This window comes from Myotis daubentonii, chromosome 7 (genome assembly GCF_963259705.1).
Source record: "Myotis daubentonii chromosome 7, mMyoDau2.1, whole genome shotgun sequence".
In the NCBI taxonomy this organism is placed as follows: domain Eukaryota; kingdom Metazoa; phylum Chordata; class Mammalia; order Chiroptera; family Vespertilionidae; genus Myotis; species Myotis daubentonii.
The window spans coordinates 42,083,645-42,109,016 of NC_081846.1; the positions used below are offsets into that span (position 1 = coordinate 42,083,645).

General features: G+C 37.3%; 1 protein-coding gene across 3 annotated transcripts in view; it reads right to left on the reverse strand.

The window, feature by feature from the left end:
• The window catches only part of AGPS (alkylglycerone phosphate synthase), a 135,287-nt gene that overhangs the window by 27,539 nt on the left and 82,376 nt on the right, over positions 1-25,372 (reverse strand). For all 3 annotated transcript variants that reach the window (XM_059703983.1, XM_059703984.1, XM_059703985.1), the window contains exons 12-16: positions 18,667-18,718; positions 15,190-15,266; positions 11,875-11,987; positions 7,601-7,670; positions 6,008-6,069 (exon numbers count right to left, since the gene is read on the reverse strand). In XM_059703983.1, coding sequence (XP_059559966.1) covers positions 6,008-6,069; positions 7,601-7,670; positions 11,875-11,987; positions 15,190-15,266; positions 18,667-18,718 — 374 coding nt within the window. The remainder of the gene's footprint in view (positions 1-6,007; positions 6,070-7,600; positions 7,671-11,874; positions 11,988-15,189; positions 15,267-18,666; positions 18,719-25,372) is intronic.

The window sequence follows — 25,372 nt, forward strand, 5'->3', positions numbered from 1 at the left end:
CCAATAAAAACAAAAGATATATGAATAAAATATAAATATGAAGAGGATTTTAATATTTTATTAGCATGTCACATTTTATTTTTATAAATACATACTGTACTTGAAAGTTGTATAAATTCTAATTTTACAAAACAGTGCTCTTAAATTCTGCTTTATTCTATGGGAGCTGCAGGCAAACACAATTTATCAATATTATCTATGCTTCATTTATGGAATGATAAGAATGCATGTTTTTATTGTGTGGTTTTTAATCCTCACATGAGGATGTTTTACTGATTTTTTAGAGAAGGGGGAAGGGAAAGAAAGAAACATCGATGTAAGAAAAAAACACCAATTAGTTGCCTCCCATATGCACCCCCACTGGGATCAAACTTGAAATCTAGGTATGTGCCCTGACTGGGAATCGAACTGGCAACCTTTAGGTGCATGGGATGACGTTCCAACCAACTGAGCCACACCAGCCAGGGGAAGAATGTATGTTTTTAGAAAACCTGTGGTAATTTATATTATTGAAATATAAATTTATATTACTGAAATTTTGAAAATCCATTTTAAAAAAAGAAATACTTTAAGAGGTTAATAAATATTACAAATTTGTAACATCACTCTAGAAAACAGAACTTAAGTGCTAAATAAGAATTATAATAATAACCAATAATAATAATAATAATAATAATAATAATAATGAGGAGAGGAGACGGGATAAAGAACAAAACTGAAAGGTTATAACCGTTAATGGGGTCCTTTCTAGAAATGGTTTGTAGGGAGTTCTGAAAGTATTCTCTCACAAAACTTGTGCAAAGGTCGATACAATCCATTTGGACCAATCATCTATATATATAAAAGCCTAAGCAACCAGCTGACCAGACGGCCAGTACCTATGATGCGCTCTGACTACCAGGGGACAGATGCTCAATGTGGGAGCAGAAACCACAGGCATGGAAACATGGAATAGACTGATGAATCTCAGAGGGAAGAGGGGAGAAGGGAAGGTGGGAAGAGATTAACCAAAGATCTTATATGCATACTAGAGGCCCTCATGCACCAGTGGGATCCCTTGGCTTGGCCTGCACCCTCTCGCAATCCAGGACCCCTCGGGGGATGTTGGACTGCCCAATCCCTACAGGCCAGCCCAAGGGACCCCACTGATGCATGAATCCATGCACCGGGCCTCTAGTATAGGAGATGAGCATAACTGTGTATACTTTTAAATTCTCACCTGATCTACTAGCAAATTTAACACTATTAACTATTTCCTTCTTGACAAAAATTTCCCAGGGTTTCTCTCTCATTACTGGTTTTCCTCCAAATCATCTGGATATTATTCCTCGATCTCCTTTGCTCTTATTTGTATGATTATCCCTTAAATGTTGAGGTTCCCTGGACTTCAGTAGGCCCTAAAAAAACAATTTTAAAAAAATAAAACACCAAGGGAGCAGATACAAACACTTATATCTGCTCCCTTAGTTTTTTTAAATTTTTATTGTTTTTTTTGTTGTTGATAATCCTCACCCAAGGATATTTTTTTCCATTGGTTTTTAGAGAGAGTGGAAGGGAGGGAGAGAGATGGAGAGAAACATCGATGTAAGAGAGAAACATCAATTGGTTGCCTCTGCATCCACCTGGGAAAGAGCCTGCAACCGAGGTACATGCTCTTGACCAGACTTGAACCCAAGACCTTTCAGTCTGTGGGCTTACCCTCTAACCACTGAACCAAACTGACTAGGGCTGCTCCCTTGGTTTTAATCACAGCCTCATGCTGGTGTATTCAAAATCTTTAAATCTCCACTTGGACCTCTTAGAGATAGCTATTTTTTAGGCTGCTTTCTTACACTATTTCAGAGTACCTCCATAGAACTCTATGCAGAAAATTCACTGGACTACAGGTACAGTTGTGTTAAGGCCACTGAGAAATACACAAAAACTAGTAGAACCATAATTCCTTAAGATATTTATGCATGAAAAAGTCAAGTGATCTAATGAGTGAGGGTTGAAGACTGTGATCCCATGGGTTGCTGCTAAACATGATCTCTATACAGCTTAGGTTTGAAAGAAAAAACATTGCTAAATGGATAACAAATTTCATGTCAGGAAAGTAGCTGCTTTCCATTAATTTTATTTCTTAAAACTTCAGCTGAAGAAGTTGTTTTAAATGAAAACAAACCAAATATGTAGTCTTATGTATAAAACAGATATTGCCAGTAAGTCAATTAAATATGTAAGAATATACAAAGAAAGGGGAAATAAAAATAAAAGATAGTGCATGATTAGCTTCCACAGTTGGAAAAATAAAGACAAAATGACAACCATCAGTTAATAATGATTAGTGATAAGAAAATACATACTACCGAAGAAGTAACACTATACTAACCCACTTTCACGCTGAAAGGAAAGGTATTAAATACTAAAATGGTATTTGAGACAACAATAAACAGCTGCCAAACTATATATGTTGTTCAAAAGTGTCAGATGTCAATGAGTTAATTCTTTTTATTGACAAGATTTATTCCCCTCTAAATTAAATTAGAATAAAAAGCTGTGATTAACAGATCCATACTATAAAATTTGGTTATCTTACAAGGTATAGAATACGAGCATCAATGCACCCAAAATCATAACCCATCGTAGATGAACACTGGATGTAGAAAAGTAAAAAGTTTTCTGGGGGAGGAAAAAAAGGACATTAGGGTATAACAAAATGTTAAGATATGTAATATCTAGGGAGAAACTAAGATGGCGGCATAGATAAACACCGGGAAATTGCTGCTTCCCACAACAATTGATAAATGCATCAAAAACACAAGCCGGACTCATCCAGAATTACAGGAGAGCTGGCTGAGTGTAAATTCTACAACTAGAAGGAAAGAAAAGCACACTGAGAGCCAGAGGAGCTGCGGAGGTGAAGTGCAGCGGTATGGGGGCTCGCGCGCGCGCGGAAAGGGTCTGGCACCTGAGGACGGCTGTCTTTTTGAATCCGGAGGGAGACACAAGCTCCCGCCGGCTCTGAAATCTGGCTCCGGGAAGTCTCTGGGGACCCAGGACTCATACGGGGAGAAACTGGTCTCTCTGGCAGCGCACGAGCTTGAGGGCAGCTTTCCCTCAGAGGTGCTTGCAGCCATTGCCGGGACACTGGGACTCGCGACTCCTTAGGGCGGGGCTGAGGCTCCACCATAGCTGCTTCCTCCGCCCTTTGATTCCTTGAGACCCCGCCCCGCCCAGGCTGCGGCTGAGGCTTTTGCATATGAATGCCCCGGCCATTTGCAACCTGTAATTACCTAACCGCAGCCTGGCCAGATAGACCCAGAGCTCCAAGAGAAGGCCCAAGGCCCCACAGCGGCTTGCATTGCTACACAGCTGAGCATCATCAGGGCACTTCCAAACTCCAAAAAAAGGAAGGGGAATCTGCAGTTCTCTTCGTAGTTCCTGCTGTGTAACCTCAGGCAGAGGCTAAATTAGCACCTCCTTAGATCCAAGAGCCACTGTACCCAGTGGTCAGAGGGGGACCATCCAGATCACAACTCCTCAGATCCATAAGGGACACACTCAGGGTGCAGTCTCAGTGAGCACCAAAGCCCCACTGAAGCAAGTCTTGCCCCAGAAGGGTGTCTCCAGCACAGAAGTTCTCCCACTGCAGACACAGCTGATTCTCAGTGCCAATTGGCCTGGAGGTCAATTCCTCCCAGTGAGCCTACAACAACCAAGGCATAGCTACAACAAGACTGTGCACAAAGCCCATAAGGGGGTGCACCAAGAGTGTCCACCTCAGGTAACTGGGGAGGCTGAGCCACTGGGCCCTACAGGACACCTAGCACACAAAGCCATTCTATCAACACAGGGAAGCAGCCAAAATGCGGAGACAAAGAAACAGGTCACAAATGGCAGAAACGGAGGAAAGCAAACGACTGGATATAGAGTTCAAGGCCACGTTTATAAGGTTTTTCAAGAATTTTATGGAAACCGCCGATAAATTTAATGAGTCCCTCAATAAGTATAGTGAGACCATGGAGGACATGAAAAAGGACCAACTAGAAATTAAGCATACACTGACTGAAATAAAGAATAATTTACAGAGATCCAACAGCAGACAAGAGGATCCCAAGAATCAAGTCAAAGATTTGAAATACAAAGAAACAAAAAATACCCAACTGAAAAAGAAAAAAGAAAAGAGATTCCAAAAATATGAAGATAGTGTAAGGAGCCTCTGGGACAACTTCAAGCGTACCAACATCAGAATTATAGGGGTACCAGAAGAAGAGAGAGGGCAAGATATTGAAAACCTATTTGAAGAAATAATGACAGAAAACTTCCCCCACCTGGTGAAAGAAATAGACTTACAAGTCCAGGAAGCGCAGAGAACCCCAAACAAAAGGAATCCAAAGAGGACCACACCAAGACACATCATCATTAAAATGCCAAGAGCAAAAGACAAAGAGAGAATCTTAAAAGCAGCAAGAGAAAGACAGTCAGTTACCTATAAGGGAGTACCCATACGACTGTCAGCTGATTTCTCAACAGAAACCATGCAGGCCAGAAGAGAGTGGCAAGAACTATTCAAAGTGATGAATAGCAAGAACCTGCAACCAAGATTACTTTATCCAGCAAAGCTATCATTCAGAATAGAAGGTCAGATAAAGAGCTTCACGGATAAGTAAAAGCTAAAGGAGTTCATCACCACCAAACCAGCATTATATGAAATGCTGAAAGGTATTCTTTAAGAAGAGGAAGAAGAAAAAGGAACTCTTACCATTTGCCACAGCATGGATGGAACTGGAGAGCGGATAAATACCACATGATCTCACTCATTTGTGGAATATAATGAACAACATAAACTGATGAACAAGGACTGATCCAGAGACGGAGAGGCATTGATTGGACTGTCAGTCTTTGGAGGGAGGGTAGGGGAGGGAGGGGGAAAGGGGGAAAGATCAACCAAAGGACTTACATGCAGGCATATAGGCCTAACCAATGGACACGGACAATGGGGGGGGGGGGGGTGAGGGCATGAGCGGGGGGGGGGGGGGGGTTGAGGGTAACGTGGGGACAAGGACACATATGTAATACCTTAATCAATAAAAATATATTAAAAAAAGATATGTAATATCTAAAGGACAGATTGATGGGGGTTTATAGATTTAAAATAATTTGTTAATTTTATAACTAAACAGTAAAATATAAGATATCCTAGAATAAAATGTAATAACAATCTCCTTAAGAATTTTTATGAGTTAACTCACAAGTCTACTTTCTTAAAAATTTATTTTAGAGAGGGAGAAAGAGAAAGAGAGAAAGACCAATATGAGAACACTACATCACTCGGTTGCTTCTCGTACGCCCTAATCAGGGGTCAAACCTGCAACCTCAGTACATGCCCTGACCGGGAATTATATCTGTGACCTTCGATGCTCCAACCCAACTGAGCCACATAAGCCAGGGAACACAGTCCACTTTTTAAGAAAACCACCTCACATTTCCTAATCAGTTTTTATTACTAATTTCCTAACCAATATCTGTATGTGTATGCAATTTAAAAATAGTACATAATTTCTTAAATTAGATATCTTTTAGAAATCAATTAAATGCAAGTTAAGATCTTGCTTAACAGTATGCACACAAATATCAAAAGCTTAATAATGTATCACAAAAAACTTAAATGGTTTTATAATTTGGGGGCACTTTTAGAGAACATTTAGGCATATTAATCACTTAAGAATTTAAATCAAAGTTACATAAAACCATATAGTGACATTCAGTGTTCAATATGATTCTTCAAAATATAAAGTTCACCAATAACTTCCTACTATGGTATATGAACAAATTTGCTGCAAAACAAAAAAAAAAAATGGCTTCCAAATATGATAGTGTAGTGGAGATATTAATTTAAATAAAGGTGATTATGATGTTTCAATGTTTCTTTATAAAATTTTAAGTTTACATGTTCACACACAAAGACACATTACTTGAACAACCTGTAGCATATTTTAATAGCAGGCATTTTATTCCATTTTACCTGTCCCAAGGAGCAGAAGTCTCAAAAGATTCTCCTACGACATAGTATTCCAAACCCAAGTCCTGTTAAGACACATACACAAAAATCAAGAAAGTACAACAGATGCAGAAGAACCAATAATATTGTTTGCATTTTATGTTCATTGTTAGTATTTCATGCAATTGTTGGTATTACATGTTTCCACCTTAATTTCCATGGCTCTTTACTATCCACCTCATAAGAGTGCTGGAAAGTGGTCCCAAGAGTGAGATATGACCTCCAGGAGGACAGGAACTTTGTCTGTCTTGTTCTCCTCTGTACCTTTGGCACCAGGCAGAGTGCCTGACAAATGGTAGGAATTCAAACATTTCTGCAATGAACGGTGTCTCTATCCAGGAACTATCGATATGCATGTAGAGAATACTAGAATAGATTTTTAGTGGCCTAATCAGCAAATTAACCAATACCAAAAAATGGTCATCAGGATAGAAGGAGCAGGAAAGTAGGAAAGGGGTGGGGGGAGGGGAGACTAGAGGAAGAAGTTATCTCTCTTTCTTAAAAGCAGCTTTTTTTAAAAAACAAATTAGAAAATACAGTACCTCTCTCTACAGTGTCTAGATAGACAGAACATTTGGAAACACCGCTAGAAATATATATATTTTATACCATAAAAACTATAATGTTTATATAAGCAACTTATAATACTAATTCCTGTAATTTCCAAATTGAAAACAGCAATTCACAAGCTTATAAATATAAAGCTATGAAAGAAAAAAGATATGAAAGAAATATAAAGATATGAAAGAAAAATTTCTAAGGTAGAAAAATCAATACATGTTAAGTTTTCACTTCTAGAAAAATGAAACACTTAAACTCTACCACTGATTGCCAGGAAAAATCCTAAATTTACTGATCTAAAATATGTGTTTTTCTCTTATGCATTCACTTATTCAATAAACATATATTTGGTGACAACAGTATTAAGCACTGGGAAAATAAAAAATAAGATAAAACAAATCTTCATCCTTACCCACCAAATCTCTAACTTGTTTTTTATTAACTTTTAACATTAATAATGAAGTAATCTTAATAATTAAGAAACTTCAGATTGTGTCTATGCTGTCTTATTAGTTATATTTCGTTTTCTAGAATTATGAATGTAGAATTATGAGAAAATGGTCAATAAGCTGAAAGAAAATGCCTAACAAAATTACCATACCCATAATGCTTATTATGAGAGATAAAGTAGCGATAATTTGTGGAGATAAAAATTATTTATAAGATCTAAAATCATCTATTACCTTTCATGATCTGTAAATCTGTTAATCACAACTTCTAACAGCACTTTTCCTTTTCAGCATGGCAAGGGAGAGGGGGCTGCAGGAAGACCTATCAAATCATCGCAATCTAAAATTTAGATCTTACCTAGAATTATTACATTAAAATTCTTACTATGGGAGAACTTGAGGTAGATTGTAGCTAATCCTTTGTTTCTGTAAAATGATATGCTCAATTACAGTTGGTTAAAATTTAAGAAAGTAATTTTATTCACTCAAAGTAAGAAAAAGTATTGTTTGCAACAGAAATTGACAAGGGAAATATGTGATAACTTACTCGAAGGTATGCGATGACATAGGTCAGCAAATAACCTCTCTGTCCATTATCTTCTCCAGCTGCCAATCCACTGTAATTAAAAAACTGTTAATAAATTTCAAATGAACTATTAAAAATATATAAAACTAACCAAATTGATATGACAAGATAAATGTTTAAGATAAATGCTTAACAGATGAACATATATTACTTTGCATCTCATTTTTACTTTACTCTCATTTATCATAAATATATCAAAGAGCCATCAAGAGACTAAGCTTGAATAACAAAAATCTGAAAGCACTTTTAATATTTCAGTTTGGTCATTAACTTCAAACTTTTATCAACCACACTAGCAAAACTGCCTCATGAATTCAACTATTTCTATCCATATTGTCAAAAGAAAATTAGACATGAGAATCAAACTTAAATAATCTTCATAATCAAAATAAGATACTTAAAATACTCTTATTTTATTATTATATTCTGACTCATATATTCATGTATTATTATAGTCTTATTCATATATAGAGATGTGCAATGACTGACTTTGTATTTGGACTGATCTTCCAAATACAAAAACGTTTATTGAATGCTTGAGCACATAGTATTTAGAATATTAGACATGGTGTCTATTTATGGAACTTACGAGTTAAATGATCGAAAACATACAGAGAAATATTTAAAGTTTATCAAGCAACATACAGATAAGTATAAGTCCAACACGTAAGTTCTTATCTCTATGAACACATGAACTGTCCATTTCAATTAAAAAGTAGTTTTAGCCATAGGAATTGCATTTGGTGATACAGTTAAAATTAATCCATAACAGTCTAAGTGTTCTGTTTTGCAAAAGTTATTCTTATTTTAAAAGACTATGAATGATTTCTACTCCTTCAGTAAAGACTTCTTTATTTTTGCTTCTTTCCATCACCAGGCAGAAATTAAATTTTAACTATTCTTAGTCAACTAAATAAAACTTATCCCACACTCTCAAAGTACCCACTAAAGATTCCCCAATAAAACAAGATTTTTAAAAAAAATCTTTCCTTTTGACTTTTTCGGGTCATGATTAATAATTAACTGTTATGTCTCCCTTTTCAATAACGTAACTGAACTTCCTTGTTCTTAGGCATGGGTCGTGGGACACTGTTACTTAAGAATCATTTCTGAAAGAATCATTTCTCTTTATGGCTTCAATGAACACCTTATAGTTAAGTCCTTTATCTCCTGAATTTTGTTTGGATTTGCTAAGTAAATAACACAATGTAGATGTACCCTTGTTCTATACAAATAATGTAAGGCATTTTTAGGCTAGGATACAGTGGCTATATCAGATTTCCTGATTTAGGAGTATAGCTGGATATATTTGAATTAGTATCATCTAGAGGAGTAGCAAAGATTGATAGGGCAGCTAGAACTACTTAAGAATGAAGTATGATAAAATGAAGGAGGCTGTCTGTATTACTAGAATGCTAATGAGTGAGGAAGGCAAACTTATACCAGACAGCTAAGAGGAAAAGTAAGAAAAGGAAGGAAATTCTGGGTTGGATGTGTATGGCTGTGAGGTTGGGGTAGATAGCCAAACAAAGCTCCAAAACAAAAATGAAACTAGTCAGAAAATTGCTGTGTGACAGGAGAAAAATAGCTGAATCCATACCTCAAGTAGATATGAAACAGAATCAGACACTGAGTCCAAGAAAGAAAAAACACTACTGACCTAGAAAACAGTTCATCCTGGTGGACGGAAAGAAAAGGAAAAGAATGTGACGACCAGAAAAGGATGCCGAAGACCTTCACTGGAAATCTTTGAGAAGGCACATGCTAAGTATTTTTTTGGTGAGAAGTAACACTTAGTAGGACTCTCTCTCTTATATTAGGACAAGTAAAAGTCCTACTTTATGGTCCCAGGTCAAGCCATTTTTCTTTAGACCCTTTTCTAATATCTGGTGGGGTGGAGTCAGGAACGCTCGGTTCTACTTTGGAAACTTGTGTGACAAACCACACAGGAACATGTATTTTTCTTATCTAAAGCAGAAAGAAATCAGATGTTCATTCTAAATTCAGTAATAGGTCCTAACTGGTTTGGCTCAGTGGATAGAGTGTCCGACTGTGGACTGAAGGGTCCAGGCTCAATCCCCAGTAGGGGGCGTGCAGGTGGCAGCCAATCAATGATTCTCTTTCATCATTGATGTTTCTCTCTCTCTTTCTCTCCCTATCTCTGAAATCAATAAAAATATATTAAAAAATAAATAAGTTTAGTAACAGAAGGGCTTAGAAATTAATCCCAAAAAACCTAAGATTCTAACTGCTTTATGTTAAAGTAGCAACATCCAATCCCTACTTCCTGCTCTCTACCACAAATTTCAAACAACAATTAACAAGGTTCTTAAACAAATTTAAAGCTACTTTATGAAGAAGGACTGGGAAGACTAATGAAAGAAGAATGAGAGACAATCTTTTTACATAAAAGACCCATCTGGTGAACCTAATCACTCTCATGTTGAATTACATTAAACAACTTAAGCGCACATTTTAAAAATAACAATAACTTATTACCTGAAGCTCTATGGTAAAATGTCAATATATTTGTCATGCCTGCTGACAGGTAATGTTTATTCTGCTTAGCTCTTAGAAGTTAAAGTACAGTATTAGCCAACACAGATAAACAACCAAAGTATTTATTCAACATTTGGCTATTATGTTCTGTTGGACTCTATGTGTTCAAAGGTATTTAACAGAGTTTGGGTAGGTGTGGAAGGCAAGGAGGAAAAATGTTCTAAACTGTTGGAAATACTGCATTAAAAACAATCAATTTAAAGCTACTGAGGTGGTAGGAACAGAAAATTAAAAATAACAACCAGAAAATAAAGAATAAATTAATAATGCCCTAATTCAAAATAAAATACAGTAGCTAACAATGAAAACTTTAGCAGAATGAAATTTATCGGAGCTTTCCTCCATGTTGTTATGCAGGAGAAAAAATGATTGAGGAACAAGGATTGGGAGAGTGGCGTCTTAAATAAGAAAAATATCCCTGAATCTTTTAGGTATTAGAGCAAAGAACTAGTACTAGAGAGAACTGGGCAAAACAGGACTTCTAGGAAACCACACAGAGATATTTCCAAGTATCAAAAACATACAAAGAGCCCTATTTCATGTGCCTAATGACAGCCTGGGTTGTTCAACACAGAAGGGACGTGGTACACTGAGAAACTAATTATAATGTAACTAAGAAATAACAAATAGTAATAGCAAAAAATGAGACCTTAATGAAGGTCTATTTTTAATGCTTTACCTGTGATTTAAATAGATATCTAATTTTCCATAACCTATTTTTAATGGGTGAATTTGATACATGTTTTGTATAATATAAGCAAACTGCTAGAATTACATCAATAATTCTGGGGCCTTAGGATCAGTATTTAAAGAAACCTGGATTCATGTTAAGGATGATTCATTCTTACTTTTGAGTTGTAAATGGCTGGTGTTAAAAGAGAAAAACAAAACTGGCATTACATGAAAAGATAGTTTGGAACAGTTGGCTCAAATGAAATAAAACTGACAAAATGGTTCTGATAAATACCTAAAGATTGAAATACACCAGCAATAAAAATAAATATTCACAAAGAATTCAGAATAAGTATAATGTGCATGATATATTTTCAGCTCTGGAATTAAAAAAAAAAACACAGGTATCCAGAAAACTGTTAGTTTATGTACTTAAAGAGGAAAGGAAAATAAATGTAGTCCTGATGAATGGCATTTTCACTATAGTTCCCATAAATCAATCTTATAATTCATCAAGCAGACAGACAGAAACCACCCAATCATTATTCAGTTGGTTATAGATATAAAATGTTTTCTGTTTCTTTATACCAGCACAAAATAATAAGTGACAGGGGGTGGAGTATAGATAATTTATCAAATACTTTTGATTAAACACAATTTCCTTTTTAAAAACATACTAACAACATTTTTATACATGTATTATTACCATTAAATAGTAACATGACTGAATTTTTTCCTATTTCACTCTAGCACAACAAATAGCAAATGCTATAAAATTAGCATTAATGGAAAAATATAATATTTAATATAGTCGTATATATGATTTCACAAGAGCAACATACTAATCTAGCTTTCTACAAAATTTTAAAGTAAACTAACACAACATTTTAAGTTGATTATCATATATTACAAATTTAATACCAGAAAGGGAACATTAACAACTGCTTGGAGATATCAGAATTTTAGGTCAACTTCCTCTTGACATTATGAACTGAAAGCCATACCCAAATTTTGCAGCAATGTCATATACTTGTTTTTCATGTTGAAGAACCTTCTCACGGTCCCCCTCAAATAGTAATGTAGCGACACTTAGTTGATTTGGATCAAATCCTTTAAACTAAAAAAATAAAAATAAAATAATTACTATAGATGAATCTTATCCTACAGAATAGTAAATCAAAATACATTTTGCTCCTTTTTCTTTCTGATCTGGACTCTAAGACACCAACTCTTTGAAAACTGAACTTTGGTTGTCATAGGGATGTAAAGTACAGCATAAGGAATATAGTCAATAATCTATATATACTAGAGGCCCAGTGCACAAAAACTTGTGCACTCAGGGGTTCCCTCAGGCCCGCCTATGCCCTCTTGCAGTGTGGGACCCCTTGGAGGATGTCCACCCCAATGGGGACCCTCACCCCATTGAGGTTTGGCCAGCCTGGGTGAGGGGCTGATGGCTGTTTTCAGGCTGGCCACACCCCCTTTAGGATGGGGGGGAGCCCCACTGGGGTGCCTGGCCAGTCTGGGTGAGGGGCTGAGGGCCGTTTTCAGGCTGGCCAAGCACCCTGGCGATGTACTCCCAGCCTCTCCTATTTTTCTTTTTTATTCTGGGATTTATTTACCTTCTATAATTGAAACTTTGTTGCCTTTAGCGGAGGCCTGCGGAAAGCTTGGCTTCCTCCATCGCCAGGGGCAACTCACTCCTGCTTGCTCCAGCTCTGTGGCCACAGCTGGCTGAAAGCAGGTATCTGGGGTTTGTTTACCTTCTATAATTGAAACTTTGTTGCTTTCAGTGGAGCTCAGAGCCGGCTCCTGCTCGCTCTATCTCCATGGCCAGGGCTGGCTGAAAGCAGGTATCTGGGGTTTATTTACCTTCTATAATTGAAACTTTATTGTTTTCAGTGGAGCTCAGAGCTGGGCCATGGCAGGCGGGGAACCTTGGCTTCCTCCATCACTGGAGCAAGCAAGCCTCCTGCTCGCTCCAGCTCTGTGGCTACCAGCCGCCATCTTGGTTAGGTTAATTTGCATATAGTTGCTCTGATTGGCTGGTGGGCATGCCTTAAGGCATAGTGAAAGTACGGTCAATTTGCATGTTTGTCTTTTATTAGTATAGGATAAAAACCTAATATGCAAATTGTGCCCTCAGGAGTTCGACTGGGAGTTCGATCGTTTGCTATGATGTGTGCTGATCACCAGGGGGTGGTGTGGAATGAAGGGAGGCCCTGGCTGGCAGCCTGAAGGCCCTGATCAGCCCTGATCGCTGGCCAGGCCTAGGGACCCTACCCGTGCACAAATTTCATGCACCAGGCCTCTAGTATACTAATAATTATGTAAGGTGTCAGATGGGTGTGAGATTTATTGGGATGATCGCATAGATATGTAATGTTTAATCACTGGGATGTACACCTGAAACTAATATAATAATATGTCAACTGTAATTGAAAAATAAACAATTCTTTAATTTTTTTTTAATTGAGCTTTGTAACTTTACATGGCAATCAAAAAGAGCTAATGCGCGTATTCAGATCATCACAATGGAATAAAACTGAAAAAACACTTCACTTCAAAGTATGCCTCAGTGTCAACTGTAATGACTTACTGATATGTAAACACAACAAGTAACTTATAAGAATTATAATTATAATAAAGAATCCAAAAAAACTACCAAAATGATAGAAATTAATAGGGGGAAAGTAAAAACCGACAGCACCCTTCAATACTACAATAACTTATTAAATAATATTTTCAAATGAGCTCTTATCCATAAAATTAAAATATAAAACAGCTAAGAATAACCTAAAAGAAAATATATATCTTCATTAGAAAAACATGTCTAAAAAATATGTCATATGTTCCTGAATGCACAAATATTATAAAACCTGTCAATTCCTGCCCAGATTAATAAAACAAGTTTATCTTAATCCTAATGAAAATCTATATGGACTTTCTAAAATAGTGAAGAGTTTTAAAATTTTTTCTACGATAATAAACTGGTAGGTAACAGTGATAAGAAAAATTCCAAAAACAAGACCTACAGCAATTAAATTCATTTACTTTTTAGAAACAAAAGCTAATTAAAAAGAATTTGATACATTTAAATGGAGTTTATTTCTTGGAAAAGTATATAAGATGTCTTAGACATGGCAAATCAATATAAGAAGCAGGGATTAGTTAATGGTGTTTTCACAACTGGTTACCAATTGAGAGAAGAATCAGTAAAGATTAATTTAGGTCTATCTCTCATTATAAAAATAAAAAAATTCAAATAGTAATAAAGATTTTTAAAAAATTTAATTCCCATTTAACAAAATAGCAAGAGAGAAGAAAATGGTCCTAATCATAGTTCTGAAGGAAGGCTTTTCTAAGCTTAGAAGCAATTAGATAATCACAGAAAAATATAGAAAAACTAGAAGCCCAGTGCACGTGCATGTGTAGAGTCCCCTAGGCCTAGCCTGCCATCAGGGCCATGTCTGCCACCCTGTGATGCCCTGCTGATGCTGCCGGTGGGGGGGAGGGGGGAGGCCAAGAGGTGCTCCAGCACCTCCTGGTGACTGGTTGTTTGGTTGTTCCACCATTACAGCGTCATGACCACAGACCTTTTATGATACAGATTTGAAACTTTTGTGTACCAAAAAGAAAATCCTTATTTGAAAAGGATTCACTGACCGGGAAAATTATTTACAACATTTATGACAAAGGCATCTCATAATTCCATTACTCAAAGGACACACACCAAAGCACCAAGAGAAAAAAAAAATGAAGTTGCCATCCCTGGAGAAATAACCATATACAACTAATGCACACAAAGATCATATCTAGAAAATACAGGAAAATAATCAGTCTCATTGGAGTTTCAAGAAACAGGATATTTAGAATATAAAATAAAAATCCCACTAGCAACAGCAAGGGTGCAACAGGAAAATGGCACATATTTATTGCCAGAGGTAGTGTAAGCTGGTATAAACGTTTAAGAAAGGAATTAAGCAATCAACAGGTTAAAAAAAATCTACACTCTTATTTCACTTCTATATATCTACAATAAAGAAAAAATTCAAACTATAAAAAGTGTTATATGCATGAAACTGTTTAATTCAGTGTTATTTTTAGGAATTTCAAATCTGAGAAAAAAGTTTAATTTCTGAAATTGAATGCATCATGGATTTACTTTGATATTTATTTCAACATGAAAAATCATGAAATGTACACAACAACATGGAAAAACATACTTAGAATAAGTACCTGTAAAGGGGAGAAGACAGGAAACAAAATCAATTAATATCCTAAGCATTAAAATTTTAGCATTTCATAAAAATTCTTACCTTTGTAATATAAAACTTTTTTAATCCATCCAAAAATGATGTAAAAATAGAGGAAACCTGAGGTTTAAGAGCATGGCCTAAGAAGAAAAGAAGTATTTTAAATTATTAACAAATTCTATGTTTTTCAGAAGATCAAGAGGCTACTTTAACTTAGTATACTAAAAGAAAGGTGAATGTTTTCATAACCTTAATTTTTAAAACCTGCTGGTTATATAAAACCTATTGGTATGAAGATCTACATCTTTTATCTTCATCTCCTTTCAAAAGTCACAATTTTCTGTTTACAAAACCCCTGTTTGATTGCTCTTTTTACTTAACCCAAATTACTCTATATAATTAATACACATAGTTTAGGTTATCTTTTAATGGTGCACTTTATTCATAGTAAAATCACTTCATTAATTTTTATTTCATTAAGAGCACTGAATGGTGACTCGTTTTACTTTTATTTTTTTAATTATGCAAAAACCATTCAGAACTATAATCAAATATTAAGTCAATATCACATTTAAGGTTGTTTCTTAATTAATTCTTAATTCATCCAGAATTCTCGGCATAAAAACTAGTAATTGCTTCCTTAATCAGAGAGTTAAAATTGCCAAAATAACATAAATGGTGTCTCAGAGTCTGTTAAATTCATCTTTGCCCACAGATTGAGCTTAATTGAGTGATAGTCTTTTACTGATCTCATTGTTTTCAGAGTAGCAACATCTTAACTCTCATGACTGTTACATTTAAGAGTCCTGCATCTGGCCTTAGTGTTAGGAAACCAATTCAGAAAAATGAGGTGTACCATTTACATAGAATTTTTATAAAGAACTTTAAAGCCTCTAGTAAATTTAAATTATCTCCAAATAAAAATTTTATTTTTAGAAAAGGCTTTAAGGTTTTGGGATTTTGTTTGTGTTTAAAGTATGGCCTCTTCCTTAAAATAGGTATACACAGCAAACTAATTTTTTGGAAAACAAACAAAAAAATTTTCTGGGGAAAAAACTATTACTTACAGTCTATTGGGCAGAGATCAACCTAGCAATCTTTCTGAGCTCTTGGATCACAAGTAAGAGGTCTGTCTGGGGTTTTATTTTTCTTTTATTGTAACCTGCCAGAGATGCTTCTCTAGCATAACCAGTGCTTTAGGTAACATTTCTAGCATTTATAAAGTTAGAAATAACATAGCAAAGAATTCACTTTCTGTCACAAATGGAATTCATCCTACTTTAAGAACATTGGAAACACACAAACATATATGTGTGAGTGTGTATGTTGTGTTCTTGCAAGAAATTGAAATTATATGTTCTTCAAACAAGACTCTTAATCCACATAATCTTTACAGAAAGTATGAGGACCCTAAATATTACTACTCTGGTGTGAAATAATGCTTAAGGAAATATGTTAATCTTAACACAATATAATGTCCATTATCACTGGTGGGAGGCAGTCACATATATTCCTGATACTGAGTTGATGTGATAGCTTTAAAACATATTATTACAACAGTGATACTAACTTTTAAGTGGGTCAAGCATTAGTACTAATTGAGCATATTATCTTTTACTTATACTTAGATTAACATTGACTATTAAATTGATTACATTCTAAACACATTCCAGCTATTTATTTTACCTTTTATAGAAAACAAAGTAACTAGTTTCCAAATTTACTAACTGGACAGTCTAATTAGTAAATATGTTCTTACACTGTCAATTAAATAATTTAAAAGAATTTAATAAATATCTATATTTCAAATATGTAATTTGAGACAGTGGAACAGATACAACTGGGTTCAAATTCAGCTCTACCACATATGACTTGGTACTTGGACTGAAATTTTAAGCTTTTGAGTAGTTTGTAAACTAGGAAGACCATTTTGAGGAACAGTTGTGAGGAAATACTGGATAAATTGTGCTACTAATACTGGGCTTAATATTAGCACTATGCTATGTGCTATCCAAGATTTATTTACCCTCTTTTTGCTAATTTGATAATTAAGTCAGTCAACATGTAAGTGCCTGTTATGTGATAGGTTCAAGAAATATAAAAATGAATGAGAATATCCCCTAAATTTGACAAACTTTAGTTTACAGGAGAAATCTGTAGGTCATTTCAATATACTCAACAATATATATCACAGTTGCCTCAACATGAGCCCCAAGGAGATGGGGATCACACCTGAAAACCAGGTACATGCCCTTGACCAGGAACTGAACCCGTGACCCTCTGGTGTGAAGGCCAACACTCTAACCACTGAGCAACACTGGCCAGGACAATTAAGTTTTTATATAATAACCATTCTTACCTAAATTAAAATCTACGCTACTTTTAGACAGAACTTTTAGAAAGGCCTATCTTAGTCTTTATATTTATCATTGAGCAATCATTCCCATAATTTCATGGACTATTTTGAGGGTACTTAAAGTCTATAAACTTAAACCCCAACTAAACTGGTATTTATGAAAATTATATAGAAGCAATAAACTATAATTGAAAAGATGAGAAATTGTGTCAGAAAGTTTAATACTTTAAGCAAAATAGGGAGAAAAAGAAAAGAGTCAACTGCTACTGAATTCTCCACCTGAGTATTCCAAGGGCAACTTAAATATAACCCATTGCAATGCCTTTTCCCCCAAAATCATCATCTCTTTTAGACTTATTCTACCAATCCAATCAGTCAAATGAGAAATCCAGGAGTTGCCCTCAATTCTTACCTTTCTTTAACCTTCTATATCCAGTTGGCAAGCTAGTCTTTGAAAAATCTATCGCTTACTTTCTATCTCCATTGCTGCTACCTTGACCAAGACCTCCAACATTTGCCTTTTGAGCCATTTCAACTCTTCCTCTATGCTTGCACCATTCTAATCTATCCTGAAGAATGCTAGCAGAATGAGCTTTCTACAATGTAAAGTTGATTTATTTTATTTCCTCTACAAAGAAATCCCTTTGCTGACAAGATAAAATTTAAACCTATCATGCAAAGCCCTAGTCCAGCCATCCAGTTTTCTCTTGTAACAACTCTCACCCTAACCTCTATTTGAGTCACACAGGACTAAAATATGCCATTAAGGTTTACAATTTTATATTTTTGCTGATAACTGAACAGATTTGGTAGGAGAGAGGGGAAGAGACCATCTCAGGCAAATTTCTATTCATCTCCTAAGATTTACTTCAAAAATCACCCTCCTTTAACAAGCCTTTCCTATCTCTTTACACCGACTTCAAGCAAAATCAAGCAGGCCATCAACCAACCCTCACTTGCACACCAGGGTAGCCAGTACAGTTTTCTTTCATAGTACCTCCATCACTCCTACATCCATTCATTTATATACTTGTCCGTCCTCATTAGACAGAGAGCTTCCTGAATGGTAGGAGTTATGATGTTCATCATTCTAGTTCTGCACTCAGTAATCTTCCTGGCACATACTGGTATTTCATAAATTTTTGTTATTTAGTGAGATTTTAAAATCACCATTTCTTTCTTACCAAACTGAAACTGCAGGTTGTCCATGAGGCGAATAGATGCAGGAGCACATCTCTGTTTTAAAAAGGAAAAAATGTGATACAAATTTAATAAGGAAAGAAGATAGGTAATAAAGGAATGTCATCTTTCTTCATAGATAAGTCTAGGAATTGTTACTCTTTTTATCCCTTCTCATAATCCATAGAAAAACTATCAGATAGTATCTAGAATTCTAAGATCTTTCAAGATTATTTGTATGAAAAAAGCTATAAACTTTGAGGCATAAGATTATGTATCTAAACCATCTAAAACTGCACCAGTGTCATGTCTACTTTGGCACACAATAAAAGCTGCAAGGGAAGAAAAACAAGAAAAGCAGATATTCATATTCATTTTGTAATGCTAAAACATAACAACACAAACTCTAGCAAGGTTTAAATTAGCTACAACTTTCTCACAGAATTAAAGGTGAGCTGCGCCCTAAATGGGATTTTATTTTCTAGGCAAACTGTTAACATGGATAAACTGCTACCAAGAGTTTGCTTTCAGATAAAAGAATTTTGATAAATGTCATGAACTTTTAAAACATTTATCTTCTGAGTATTATCATCTATATAATGAAGAGCCAGGGTCGTAAGGATCGAAGGCTGACTGGGGCCGCTGCCGGCACCCGACCCAGCACTGACTGCCTAGGGGGCTGCAGATCAGGCCCAGAGTGAGACCTGCAGAGAGAGAGGCAGGGTCTGATCCATAGCCTCTGTGGCAGCCATTGATCAGAACTTGCCTCTCTTTTTCTCCTAACCTGGCCAACAGCCACGCCTCCATTTCTCTCCAGGCCTCCACTGGGGCTGCTAATCAGCCCCTCCTTTCTGATCAGGCCCCGTTGATAGGCCCAGAGACACTGACTGGCATAGAAACTGACCCATCAGAACCAAACTGGCCGGGAGAGGAGGGCAGTTGGGGGTGAGTTCAAGGCCTGCAGGGGAGGGCAGTTGGGAGCGAGATTAGGCCGGCAGGGGAGGGCAGTTGGGAGCGAGATGAGGCCAGCAAGGGAGGGGAGTTAGGGGTGATCAGGCAGGCAGAGGCAGTTAGGGGCAATCGGGCCAGCAGGGAAGGGCAGTTGGGGGCGAGATCAGATTGGCAGGGGAGGGCAGTCAGAGGCAATCAGGCAGGTAGAGGCAGTTAGGGGCAATCAGGCCAGCAGGGGAGAGCAGTTAGGGGCGAGATCAGACCAGCAGGGGAGGGCCATTGGGGGTGAGATCAGGCCGGCAGGGGAGGGCAGTTAGGGGTGATCAGGCAGGCAGGCAGAGGCAGTTATGGGCAATCAGGTAGGCAGACAGAGAGGTTAGGGGCGATCAGGCAGGCATACAGGTGAGTGGTTAGGAGCCAGCGGTCCCAGATTGTGAGAGGGGTGTTGGACCCCACGGGGATCAGGCCTAAACTGGTGGTAGGACATCCCCCGAGGGGTCCCCGACTAGAGTGGGTGCAGGCTGGGCTGAGGAAACCCCCCCCCCATGCACGAATTTCATGCACCAGGCCTCTAGTTTATCAATAAAATTTGTACCAACACAATATTGAGATTTATGGGAATCACTCACACTTAATATACACCTTAACTGTGTGTTATGACATTTTTGCTATTGTTTTTAATTGGACACTTAATTTTTTAAATAATTCATAGGACACATTTTATTCTACCCTGAAAAATGACTAGATTCTTATTTTCAAATCTATACAACTTATTTACTCAGCTTTGATACTAAAGGTGAGATAATTCAATTTCTATTAAAAAGTCACTGCCAAATCTAAAGAAACAATGTTAGATAATTTTATAATCACAGCATAAAATAACCTTGAATTTTATAGAATCCTATGGTTTCCAAGTTGCTTTCACATACCTTTACTTAATATAAGAAAACAACCCTGTCAAGGTAGCAGTTCCCCTTTTTACAGGTGTGAACACAAGAAGCAGAGAGATCAAAAGGCCTCTCAGAAGTCAGGTGCTAATTAAATAGTAAAGATAGAACCAGAATCAAGCTATCTTGACTGCTAGATGAGCAATATTTCAAATACAGCACAGAGCCTCCAAAAAAGTCACTTAAAACACATGCACACACACAGTTTTAAAGTTGTATTTGAAACAAAAAATTACATGAAAATGATCTTATTTTGTATTTCCTTATCTTATTAAAAGTATATAGTTATGCCTTGGCCGGTTTGGCTCAGTGATTAAAGTCAGTCCGCAGACTGACGGGTCTTGGGTTTGACTCTAGTAAAGGGCATGTACCTCGGTTGCAGGCTCGTTCCCAGGCCCCAGTTGGGGCATGTGTGGGAGGCAACCAATCGATGTGACTCTCACATTGATATTTCTCTCTTTCTCTCCCCTTCCTTTCCACTCTCTCTAAAAATCAATGGGGAAAAAAATATCCTGAAGTGAGGGTTAACAACAAAAAAGTATCTACACATATAAAGAGGTAATACGCTAATTGCCGTTACGGTGTCCCAGTAACGACCAACTTGCATATTGATGCGCACACAGCAGGAGGTGGGCGGCCGGTGCCAAGTTCCTGGGGTTCTGAGGAGAGTGCCTGACAGGAGCCCGGACTGTGAAGAAGGAAGAGGAAACAGCCATGGGGAGCTCTTCCAATCCCCCTGCACGGACACCCTACCCCAGCCCCTGCACCCCCAGAGAGACGGACGGACACTCTACCCCAGCCCCCGCACCCCTGGGGGGACGGAGAGGCTGACCGGACGGGGAGAACCCCAGCCTCGGGGGTAGCTGCAGCCCGCACCTCCGACTCTGATCTCTTCCCCCGCCAGGGGCACCCACAACAGTACGCCGGCGACCACCCGTCAGCACTCGCGAGGCACCCGGGGCCCACAGCCCTCCACTGCCGGGCCCCCTTCGCCGGGGCTGGGCACGCCTCTCCTGCCTACAACTCCAGACCCAGGTGGAGGCAGACCTGAGCGGCCCCCCAGGGTCAGACCCTTCCCCCCACCCCCCTCCGCCCCACAGCAGCAGCCCCGTCGCTGCAGCTGAAGCCTCTCTGCAGCTGAAGTGCGCTGAACCTTGGTGGGGGTGCGGCTAAACCTGCCCTCCTAGCCTGCCTGGCTCCACCCTGGCCAGGCCCCCACCCCACTCCAGGAGATTGGAGCCCCACCCTGAGCAGGTACAGCTGGGGAACAGCCACATACAATTTAAAGAATGGCGCCAAGTGGGAAGGTTTGACAGTTACTCCCCCTTTGGCCTCACTGCCCCCCTAGTGCCCCCTAGTGCCCTAACTCCCTGCCCCCCACCAGCGCCTCCAGGGACGACCACTGCTACAGGGCTGCTGGCCAGAGCCCGCCCCTCCAAGGCCTGTGGAACCCTCTGCAAAGCTTCCATAACTACAGTTCCAGGAAACAATCATGCCCTCCTCCCCTAATCAGCACCTGCTACCTGCGAGAGTACCCGTGGGCAGTTGGGGGCGAACAGGCTGGCAGGGGGGACAGTTGGGGGTGAGCAGTCTGGTGGGGGGGCAGTTGGGGACAAGCAGGCTGGCGGGGAGGGGGCAGTTGGGGGCAAGCAAACCGGCAGAGGGGGCAGTTGGGGGTGATCAGGCCGGAACGGGGGGAAAGTTGCAGGCGATCAGGCCGGCAGGCAGACTGGTTAGAGGCGATCAGGCAGGCAGGCAGGTGAGCGGTTAGGAGCCAGCAATCCCAGATTATGAGAGGAATGTCTGACTGCTGGTTTAGGCCCGATCCAACAGGGATCGAGCAGTCGGACATCCTCCGAGGGGTCTCAGATTAGTGAGGGTGAGGTCAGGTTGAGGGATACCCCCACCCCATGCACGAATTCCATGCGCCGGGCCACTAGTATGGTCATAAAAAATCTATCTCAGTAATGTCAAACATTGGTATAAAGATATCTTGGTAGTTAGGTTAATGCTTCTAAAAATATTACCAGTTTCCAAAATACCAAAGGAAAATCAATTTTCCTAAAATGTTTTATTAAAATAGGCATATCAACTTCTAACAAAACACAGAAGTCTGATTAAACCAAGTTTCTTTTCTTCATAAAATAAAATATCATACAACATACATATTTATATGTTTTGGCTTAAGTACACCAGTAAAATATGAAAAAGCATTCAGAGCCATTCTGTCATTATTTTTTAAAAACCCTTTTAAATTCCTAGCAACAACCTGTAAATTCCATCTCCTACTGACCAGATTCTATTTCACCTGTATCTAAATAGCAGGTGTTATTAATGAAAACAATCAACATTGGCAAACAAACATCAGAAAATGGGGGAAAAGTATATAACATTTAGTATAGTAAATGTTTAGTGGAATTCAATCTCTGAAACAACTAAAACAGAATATGCAGGCCTTGACAAAAATCTGAGTTTGACAACACTATCCACAAAATACATTGTGAGGACAAATGGAATAAACTGATTATAGAATGAATATTAGATGGCATTAAGAAACTACTGCTGATTTTCTTAGACATGATAACAGCATGTGGTTATAAAGAACATCTTTCTTTTTCTTTTTTTTTAGGAGAAATATTTAGTGGTCAAGTGTCATATAAAGCATGCAACTTAATTTCAAATGGTGCAGAAAACATATACAACATAAAAAATAGAGCAAAAAGTTACAAATGAAAACGTTGGAAAAATAAGTGAGAGAGGCTTTAGGTTACTTGCTACATAGAGCAACCGATATTCAATTGTATTTAAGTTGACTGCTGAGTAACATACGGTAGGCAGTCATTCACTGTTTCTATTTACCCTAAGGCAGAGTGGATGGTTATAGACTTATATTATAAAAAATATTAAGAAGCTAAAAAACTTTTTTGTATCTATATAATAAATATTAGTTTTCAACACTGATTTTCAAAAATTATCAAAATCAAACCAATAACTTTAATAAGTCTCATGTTTTAACAGTGCTGCACATTTTGAAAAGTCAGTATATGGAGTTTTCCAGTTACTGTTACAAGTAAATTCTCAAGTAAAACACTCAATTAAAAAAAATAGCATCTAATGGTCTTTATGATCCTCTGTAAATTGATAATTTGTACATCATTGTACATTTTTCTAAAAATAAAAAGCAGAAAAAGTTTAAGAGTTTAAATTAAAAGCTGTCACTACAGAGTATTTAAGTAGAAGTTCCTATAAAAGACCAAAATAATGTTACAATAACTTAAAAAGAACAACATTCTGGGTTACTATATCTATAATTACGATTAGGTTATGTTTCAATTGCTATGAAAACTAATTTGGTAGGTTAGAAAAACCTCAGAAGATTTCCTTTAAAAGTTAGAGACATCACACGTTCTGAGAATCTGGGCTCTAAATTCACTCTCATGCTATGAGTGTTCCATAGAAAAGAAGAGGGGGAAAGGGTCCTTGAGTTACAGTGACCCCTGGTGGTAGGTGATTAGAACTAACATGAGAGGGAATATTTTTACCAAGTTCAATGGTGAGTTAATGATACATTCAGGGGATTTAAGAAACACTCGAACAAAAATTGCTTATTCGAACTAAAGTTAATGAAGTAATTAATTTCTTTCCCACTATGATAAATGTGCCCATGCCAGAATCTCTAATATCACCTGACTTGGACCAAAGTGTATTTATACTTAGTAAATAATCTGAAAAGATATGAGGAAATGATTGTTATGGACTAATAAAGAAATATTAATATCTTTGTTTTATCTGAACAAAGAAGAAATAACCACATTAGCCTTAAAGCAGGTGTATAAAACTAAGTCAAATTGCTGGAAATTTCTTCCTTTTAATGATGCTATAAACAGGAATTCACTTAAATATGTAACCTGAAAAAAAAAAAAACAAAAAACCCCACTCCAACTAGTCTTATTTACTTAGAATTCTCTGAACTAACTTAAAAAGCAACAGATTTCTCAATCTAATAATTTTCTCTAAATAGTTCCTGTAAAAAATGCATCAAAAGATTTTTGAAAATTTTATGGAGCCAATTCATAAACTCTTGCCATAGGAAAAAAACACAGAACTTACAATTCAGATGAGACGCATTTAAGGTGTCTTGTAACACATTTTAAATGTCTGCAGGATTTCTACTGTTCTGACTTCATAAGGATAAGCCATAAAATAGAAGCACTAGATGGTATTTCTGTATCTCTGGTATCATGGTTGAGGGATAAATCATCTTTGAGTTGAAAAAGATCTGTTTCTTCAAGGAGTAAGACAAACTTTCTGTGCAGATTCTAGAGCAGCCCAAATTTCTGAGCCATACGACTATTCTGGAGAGTCTACTAATCTCATACAGTATCAGAAGTCAATGCTTCAAAACCAAACCCCTTGTGCATAGCTATACACAAATTTAAACACTGAAAAATATATATTAGGCAACATCCTTAGTGATTATTAGACAAAAACCATGTCTATTTAACTTACATAATATCCATTGGACTGTGTTGGATATAAAGTTAAGACCTACTATCACACATAAAAGATATGATAATATAAAATTAGAGTTAAGAAAAAATATGTGAAAGAATTTTATTAATGCAAATTTCTAGATATAAAAGCTTAAAGTGAGGCTGAATTAGTTCTTCCCCTCACTAATCAGAACTGGTAACACAGATGAATCATATCATATTTAAGGCTACTTGTATAACTGGTCCTATTTGAAATTACATACTGGCTTACAACTGGGAGTCTACATTGTAAACAACAAGAACTTTTTAAAATAAGAATT